This window comes from Rhamphochromis longiceps, linkage group LG13, assembly GCF_057381845.1.
Source record: "Rhamphochromis longiceps isolate RC_006_pf linkage group LG13, R_longiceps_female_GT1.1, whole genome shotgun sequence".
Classification (NCBI taxonomy): Eukaryota; Metazoa; Chordata; class Actinopteri; order Cichliformes; family Cichlidae; genus Rhamphochromis; species Rhamphochromis longiceps.
This window is the reverse complement of record NC_140569.1, coordinates 31,510,484-31,519,317: the sequence shown is the minus strand read 5'-3', so window position 1 is coordinate 31,519,317 and position 8,834 is coordinate 31,510,484. Positions and strand designations below refer to the sequence as shown.

The 8,834-nt window shown below is 41.8% G+C and overlaps 1 protein-coding gene across 1 annotated transcript; it reads right to left on the bottom strand.

The window, feature by feature from the left end:
* Nucleotides 1-1,587: 1,587 nt before the first annotated feature.
* tslig3a (tRNA splicing ligase complex subunit 3A) lies at nt 1,588-8,394 on the bottom strand. The gene is made up of 8 exons (XM_085428997.1): nt 8,238-8,394; nt 7,381-7,529; nt 7,005-7,139; nt 5,727-5,908; nt 4,196-4,276; nt 3,994-4,110; nt 3,004-3,171; nt 1,588-2,768 (listed from the first exon to the last, which is right to left on the bottom strand). The coding sequence occupies exons 1-8, from the start codon at nt 8,273-8,275 to the stop codon at nt 2,169-2,171; spliced, it is 1,470 nt and encodes a 489-aa protein (XP_085285123.1). The 5' UTR covers nt 8,276-8,394; the 3' UTR covers nt 1,588-2,168.
* Nucleotides 8,395-8,834: the final 440 nt, after the last annotated feature.

Genomic DNA, 8,834 nt, shown 5'->3' with positions numbered 1-8,834 from the left:
CGTTCGTGACAACAGCTGTGTGCAGATCAACAGTGGATCATATATCGAGTGCGGGAGAGAGTGTGAGCGTGCAGCGTTTAAAGCGTGGAAGTACTGACCTTACTTTGAGTTTGATTCCATAAAGAGTGACAAAAACATTAGTGTCCGTTGTGTGTGGGAAGAAAACTTCTTTTTACAGCGGAAAAAAACCCCCCTAAACTTCCAAGCAAGCACTGGGAGTGCGCTATGACGTAATGGGAAATTCAGAGAAACTCGCCGATTCTTCAACTGACCGCTGCAGCTCACCTACACCAGGGTAAACCTCCGCCTACCCCACTCCTGCTTTACAGGTGAAAATAGAGCAACAGGACCGCTAGTCTTTGATTTTATTTATTTTCTGCTGTGTTTTACTTGCATCTATTCGAAAGAGTGAGTGTAAACACGAAAACAAATTTTATTTTATGTGCTGGAATGTGCAGAAAATAGGTTTAAACGTTAAACAAATTTCTTCCAGTCAGAGAATGGTGCATACAGTTAAATTTTTGCTTGATGCATAAAGTTAAAAGATTAAAACTAATAAAACAAGTTTTAAAAAGAGACTTTTCCATTTGATTACATTTTGTATGATGGATTATGCAGAAAAAGTAGAATTGGGCTGAAAGATCTATTGCTTTATCACCTCTTCAGGTTGTAAATCGTGTTTTTAAAAAGTAACTAAGTAATTAATTACTTTTGAAAATAAGTAATCAGTAAAGTAACGGGATTACTTTTTGGGGGAAGTAATCAGTAATTAGTTACTGATTACTTTTTTCAAGTAACTTGATCAACACTGGTGAGGACCTTAAGCTGACTGTTAACTCTGCTCCAGCTCTCTGCAAAACCGCTAGTCTTTTTACCACTGCTCAATATAAAGCATTCTATCATACTGTACAACAGCTTGGTAGGGAAACTACACAGCTGCTGTCAAACCGCTGGCAACCACCCCTCAGCCTCCTAGTAGATACCTCTATGGTATCAACTTGAAACTCCTACTGCTCCTCATTTTAGGGTTCTTGCACAAAGTTAGGTATCCACACTGTCAGCCCAGCATTACAGCAACATTGTAAAGGACGTTACCAATCCATTTTATCAGCCATCCTCTTTGCTGCCATTTGGAAGACAGCATAGGGCTCAAAAGACCTGCACTTCCAGATTCAGGAACAGGTTCTATTGAACAGCCATAACTGCACTTGGTTCTCATTTTGGCATCCTTCAAGCAAGTCATGAGATGCACTTGGCACAATTCCCTTTAAATTGTACCTTGTCTTTAAAGCATTCAGGTCAGTTTTTATGGTAGTCTGTATCGTCTTAAAACAATTAAAATTATAATAGCATTTCTCTTAAGCATATTGCATACATAGGACTGCTATGCCATTTTCAACTGTTCAAGAGAGACAACAAATTTAACTGTATGTGTCGCACGAGACAGATTGCTATATTAGAATTAATCATTTCATCAAAGTGTGCCTAATAAAATGCCCAGTGAGTTTATAACTCTGATGTAAATAATTGGCAATGAGGGAATGTCCCCATCTGATGTAGATAATCAAGACCATTGAACCTGTGACACTCGTTTCAGCTTTTATTTCTCATTCACTCATCCATGCAAACCTTTCAACATCCATACCTGTATGCACACAAGCTTCCATTAGGAGTACAAGATAGCATCATTTTGTTTTTTTAAATAAGTAACAAAGGACTCTAGTCAGATTAACCGAAACAAAACTAAGACTGGAAAATGATGCTTTTTTCCCTTCAAGTCATTCTCATATTCACCAAAACTAGAAGAATTTCAAGAATCCTGTAATATCAGTGTGCACCTCTAATTTCAGATACAGCAAATGCACACACACTGAAATTTTAGGGACCTTTAGTTTTCGAAAAAAATGTCCACAATAAGGCTAATTAAGCAGAGTCCAACTTGTCGACCAACCACTTATAGCAGATCTATATGAAAACAACTGAAAACAAAGGGCCACTTTAGAACTGCCCTGAATAGAGACCATAACAGTCTGGTGAAAAATACTACCTGTGTTTCTATAACGTCAGCTTGTAACCATTATAATAGTTGAAGATCAGCTGATAAGGCATTTTAGATGAGTTCATGAACGAGAAGCAGTCGACGTGGACTCTGCTGTGCTGCCCTGCCTTCAGCTAGTATAATGTCTGCCTTGACTAAAGCCAGCCTGGCTATAATGCTGCCCACCATGCTGGAAGAACTGTTCAAACTGTCCTCCTTGGTTAAAATTCTGCCCCCCTCTTCCTCCCCAGCCTCCTCCTTGTCCTCCTCCTCCCCTTCCTCCTCTTCCTCTACCCCCCCGACCTCCTCGACCGCCACCTCTGTCTTGGTAATGACCGCCATCATGGTATCCGCCGCCTCCTCCTCCATGGTAGTTGGGATCCTGGAAGCCTCCTTGGTGGTTTCCTCCATAACCTCCTCTTCCTCCTCCCCCGTGATGACCTCCTGCATCCTGATAGTAGCCCTGGTTGTAACTGCCTCTCCCTCTTCCACCTCCTCCTCTACTTCCTCTCTCCCCGTGTCCTCCTCCCCCGGCTCCCCTCTCATAGCCCCCACGGCCACCTTGAGAGCCGTGATCGTATCCTCCCCTGCCACCTCCGTGCCCACCGCCGCCATAGTGTCCTCCGATTTGGGGAGCATCTTGACGCTTCTGCCAGGTGGGCATCTCTGGAGGCGGAGGCTCAATCTCACACGGCCGACCTCCCCTGTCTGGTACTCGGCCCATCAGAACCTGAGGAGAGGAAATGTGCTGAAATCAAACAGTTGTGGGACGCTTGACCACAGCGCCACTAGACGTGACGCGTGGATGACCAGGAGAAACATTTCAAACTAAAGTTACTGTGCTGAGCTTTATATGTTTATTACCACCAGTCAGTATTAAATCAACGCATTTTACACTGAAATAAAAACAGAGTAAAAGACATGAAAAGGAAGAAGGACAGGTGTCACTGCACTGATGAGCCCACCTTATTGATGGCACAGGCCGTCTTCTCTCTTATCTTGCCGCTGCTTGTGCGGAGGATCTTGGAGAAGTCTTGGCGAGCGGCAAGAAGATGAGCAACAGAGACTTTACTTTTGTTGGCAAGAGCTGAACGCAGTGGAGGGTAAACTTTACTCAACTTATCAGCATGTGTCTGAAGAGAGATGAGCACAATAAAGCCCATAATCCACAACAGGACAGTAACACATCTATTGTATTAAACAGTATTTTTCAAAGTATATGACTAAACACGAGACTCAGAATCAACAATCAACTGGCAGAATTATTTGAAAAGATGATTACTCTTTTCATCATTTTATAGCAGCTTATATTCCTCTGGATTTCAGGCTGTATCTCTTCAGGAAGCCTCTAGAGGCAGGAATTTCTCACCGTTTTATATTATTTTCAAATAATAATTACTTATGAAAAGTTGTGGTCCGGATGAAGTTATAACTTCAAGTCCACCTATTCTGCCTTTTCATATTTTCTGTCATATCTCCTGTTCAGATACTCATATTAAACATAACCAAAGTTTAAATGATGAGTCCAGCGTATGTACATGTGAGCCAAAAGCTCAGGCACAAACTCCTACTCCTGGCTCTATATGATGTCAGCGAGAGCATGTGGCCGTAATGTCGCACGCAGTTCTGTTTGTCAGCAAAGCAGCCACACCCACCAAATGAATGGTGACCTTACAGGAGAAGAGCCAAAATAGCTATTTTCAGATGCAGGACAAACTGACGGCAGCACAAACACCGGCAAAAGATAAATAAGGATTATTTTGGTTTTGGCCCAACATTTTTATAGTGAGAAGAACAACATTTAAGAGAGCAGAAGATTTTGTAGCTAACCCAATTAAGAACATTTGCTATGAAAGAGAGCAAAGAGCAGTACCTCTGTAACCCACAGTGCTCCTGTTTAAAAAGCTAGACACGTGCTTCATACTTGGTTAGGAGGATGCCACGTTGCTACGTACCTTTGCTCTATCGGACCAACCGAAGGACTGCACCGTCACGTCAAGACGTTTCAACAGCATCTTCCTTCTCACCTCATACTCATTCACTAGCGCTTGGTTTATAGCCTCAATTTTTTCCTAAGGTAAAAAGATTAAGAGAGAAGAAAGAGTCTTCACATACTATTCACTGACTGTTCTGCATTTCTCCACCATTTTTACTTACCATGTGCACAGGTCCAAGGGGCTTCTTTAACAACGGCTCCCCTACATGGTTTGGTGGAACTCGACTAAGGGCTTCTTTCAGCTGAAAGGAAAAAGAGAGCATGTGCAGATGTGTGCAAGTTGAATTGTAAAAGTATCTGCTTTCAAAGAAAAAACACTTTAGGAGGGCAGGAATCCTTTCCCTGACTTCAGATTGTCAGCCTCATGGTTGGTTGTTGCAAAACATTCATTTCTCTCAGTGTTGCTGGCAGGCAGCTCACATCCTTCCTTTGCTTTTAAGCCTACATTTTAAAACTCGTTCACTCATTGTAAGTTTACACACTTTCTAAAATGAACACGAGTACCATGCTTATACACCTGTTTTACACTAAATGTCAAAAAGAGTGAAAACAGTGCTGAGCAGTGCTTTCATGTAATATCAGTTTCTACCACAAGATGGTGCAGCATCCACTCATAATTCAACCTGAAGAGGAGGAGCACGGGGACATGACAAGTATCTATTCCAAATGATAAAAAGTCCACATGACAGCAGCTTTCTACAGCTTTGGAGATGAAAACAATGAGTGATGATGTTGATTGGAAGCCACAAAGCAATGGCTATATTAATAAAGTGCTAATGTTTCCCAAATGGACTTCTTCTTGTTTGTCATTTTAGACTAAATGCCCTGCATGTGATTACCTCAATTAGACTTACTTTGCTGTGGAATCTAAGAGCAAACCATACATTTTATTTTCTTCATGTTAGAGGGTGGGCAACTACACGAAATATTCTGGTAAAACACTGCCCCTTGGTAGTAATAGTTTGGGTACATTTTGCAGAGGTCAACAAAAAAAACCCCAATAACAAGAAGGCTTTGTATTTCTCTGTAACGGTAACGTGCAAAATTCATTATGAAATTCTGCCTCGGCCCTGAAACTTTAGCCATTTTATGTTTATTCACTGCAAAACAGTTATATTTTAATCATTTATCTCATATATGTGAAAACGAATAAATTAGCAGCAGTGGGAAATCTTTGGGTTGGGGCAGGCAAATGTTAAAGTCTGCCTAGAGTGCTGACACAGATGAGATGTTATCAGATAATAAAATATTAAATAATCATCATAAACATTTATAACCTCTCATCTCAATTACTGCAATGCACTTCTCATAGAGATCAGCCAGGCTTCCATTGCTCGCTTACGGCTGGTGCAAAACACGCTGCTCGATTTTTTTTCTGGTGCAAGTGAGAGCACATCACTTCAAGTTTAGCATAACTTCAGTGGCTGCTCGTTTATGAATTCAAAATCCTTTTATTTGTCTTCATGTCTCTTAAAGGTTCTGCCCCATTTATCCGTATGAGCTGCTGCACCCTTTTGTCCCAGATGTTTTTGCTTGTTTCAAAGGTCAGAGGTGACCTTTACAGCTGCTGCTCCTTCACTCGTCGTTTTTAACTCTCACCCAGTGCGAGTTATCACAACACGATGTAATATGGTGTCGCTCTTTTTTAGAGACCCTACTTTATAGTGGACACCACCTCTGTGTCTAACTGACCTTCTTCTCTATGCCACTGAAGAACTGGAACATGGTGATGTTGGCTGGAGGCTTGGACATGCCCAGTGCCATGCAGATGCCCTTCAGTTCTTGGAACGCAGGGCTTCCAGACTCCTGGGCTTTCTTCTGAGGCTTGTTAACCAGGATCATCCTCGACGCCTCCAACTCAGAAACCAGAAAAGCTGAAACCCCCCAAAAATGAATTTGAGTAAATTCTTATTGCTTTGACAGTGAGATCAGGTTTCTGAAAGTCACATTTCAAACAAATCAGCTCCACTTGAGATTTACAAGTCGGCACTAATCTGTGTTTTGAGGCCAAGACAGTGAAGCAATACTCCACCTTCATTTACTTCCCTCTGAAAAACCGACTGGGAACTGCCCAAGTTAAAAGACACACAGAGTGTCAGGGTGAAAACTGTGGCGACAGCCATGGCTGCGTTCTGTCCAGACAGGTCAGATCCAGTATCCGCTGCTGATTTTCCTGCCATCATCAAACTATGTTCGTAGTTGTTCAAGCTCAGTTTAGATTTATTGCTCATGTTTGACTCCAGCCCTGCCACAGAATGGTGAAATGTCCACTGTACAGCACCTTTCACCTTATCACAGGTGTGAGAAGCAGTTAAGAAGATGGAAGGATGAACAGATTTTTGTAATTTGTCATTATGTTTTCCTGACCTGATTCTGACCTGAACTACAGCAAAAACATGAAGCCAGTGGACCTCAGTGTTTATAGTATAATTACTCAGTTTATGCGCTGATGAAGTCAGGAAATTCAGAGGATGACAACATGGGTGACTACAGTAATGCTGCATGAACACCAGCGACTGCACAGACAGATTTGCAGATTTATGGATCGTGTATGAGAGTAATCCACAGTGAAAGAAGTAAAACTAGATGAAGGCACCTACCAGAATAAAGACACTTCATTTCTAAATGCAGCATATTACTAGTAAAGCTGCCACACCTTCTCCAACCAACAGGTAAAACTGGACACCTGCTGAATGTATGAGTCCTTAAAACTCAAACACCAGTGGCACACCCACAGTGAATGTTTCACTTGTTTTGCCTGCAGTGAGAGCATAGTGCGCAAGACTCACATCTTTCCTCTCCTCTCACTTTTTTTTGCTTTCATCCACATTAGACATTTAAATACAGAAGACATGTTGACATTAGGTGGGCCTTTATCACAGCCTGTGTGTGTCTAAGCAGTTCATAGAAAGTGTCAGGTTTAAGTTGCTCTTTAAAGACAGGCGTGGTTATTAAGAGTGTTTTTCGTACTTATAAGCAGCAGGCAGTCTGTCCTGTTCAGGAACCTCTGGGTAATGTCTCCACTGGTGAGGACAGAGTATGGACAGGTGAGCTCTGACAGCAGGCCGCTCATCTCCAGCTGGAAGCCCTCTGCCTCACTCGGGCCTGGAACAAGAACAAAAAGCACTTTCTAAATGTTGGCTTTTAGATAAACAAGTTGGTTAGATCTCATTTCATTAACTCATGTATGATACCCACAATCATGGACTGGAATTGGAGGCCAGAAAATAACAAACACTGGAATAGATGTTCATTAATAATCTGCTGTACAACTATTCAACAATTATATTTTACATTTGTTAGCATCAGGAAGAGCTTCATGTCCTAGTGAATGAGCAGCGCTTACAGTTGGTAGCATGGACATTTTCCTCCAGCTTGCAGTAGAGTCTGAGTTCTGAGACGATCCAAGCACAGAGCTTGGTAAACTCGGGTGAAGCTGCTCCTCCGCTCACAGCAGATTCCAGAGCTCCTTCTTCCAACAGAGGGCCTTGGTACCTGCACTCAATCAATCCATCCATCACACACACGCACACACAAATAGAGCTCATATTAAAAAACAACAACAAAAATAAAAAAACACATAAAACCTCTCTCACTCTTGATGACGAGTAGAAATGAAGCCTGCTAAGAGAGCCAGAGCGTCTCCAAACAGAACCAAAGCACATTTTAAAATGTGGTTATTTAAGGACTCTCTTCTTACTGTCAGGCTTACATGAGGCAACGAAAGTGGCACGAGAGCCCCAGTGACTTGGGAGAACCTACTGGAAATTTCAGCGTATAAGAGATTAATCTGGAACCATCTTCTCTATCTTGTTTAGAAAACTGGTCTGAACTGGTTAATGCAAAATAATGTGTTGGAGCTATCCTCGTATGCATTTTCATGGCAGCAGCTGCTGCTGCTGACGAAGCCTGTAGCTTATCATGTCAAATCACTGTGTAGGCTCGATTTGCATGACTATGTACACACATCAATATGACACTCATAAGCAGCGATTTTAAATTTAAATAAATAAATAAATAAATAAATAAATAAATACACAACACCGCCCGAACGCTAGCTACCACACCAATTTAGCCGTTTAGCTAAAGCTATATTTGTATTGCGCTGGCTAAAATAGAAAAGAATGGGCAGGTCTGCTCCCTGGAGCGTGGCTAGGCACACAGTGTTTCCACAGCGGGATACATAACCGTATTTTCACTTACCCTAAATCTTCCAGAGAGACAAGAATGTCATTCTCCATCCTACTGTTCCCGAGTTATCTACTAAAATCACGAAATACAGATTCCACATCAGCCAGCTCAGCATACACGTTTAACTTCTTCTCCTTCTTCGTTGGATTCATTGGCGGCTGTGACCCCAACTTGGATCGAGCTTTTTTCCGCCACCTGCTGGACTGGAGCGCGATCGGTGACTGCGTTCGTGTTTTTTTCTTCGCTTTTTTACGGCAGCTTGCAGTCTATCAGTGTTGCACTACTGCCATCTCTTGGGTTATACTGCGACACTTCAATTTCCTTGGGAATTTCTTCTGGAATGACAACTGCCGCACTTGTTTAATTTTTGGATTTTTCGATCCATCTGTATAAATCTGCAAATAGTCACTGTACTTGTACCTGAAAAATCCTTTCCTCTTTCCCAACAATTTTCTAACACTTTCTTAACAGGATGACTTTTATTATGACCTTTCAAATGTATCTAATAATTAACTATTAACAGTTTTCTTCTAATATATAGTGGCATTTCACCTGATTCTACCCTTAAAGCACATATTGGCATTGTTTTAACTGACCCTAAGCAAAGTC

What these genes read in the sequence shown, in the direction of transcription:
- tslig3a (XM_085428997.1), bottom strand. Translation starts at nt 8,275, where the DNA reads ATGGAGAATGACATTCTTGTCTCTCTGGAAGATTTAGG. An exon ending in AAATGTCCATGCTACCAACT is followed by an intron (nt 7,140 to 7,380) that starts GTAAGCGCTGCT and finishes TTCTTGTTCCAG; the next exon opens with GCCCGAGTGAGGCAGAGGGC. An exon ending in TCAGTGGCATAGAGAAGAAG is followed by an intron (nt 4,277 to 5,726) that starts GTCAGTTAGACA and finishes TTTTCCTTTCAG; the next exon opens with CTGAAAGAAGCCCTTAGTCG.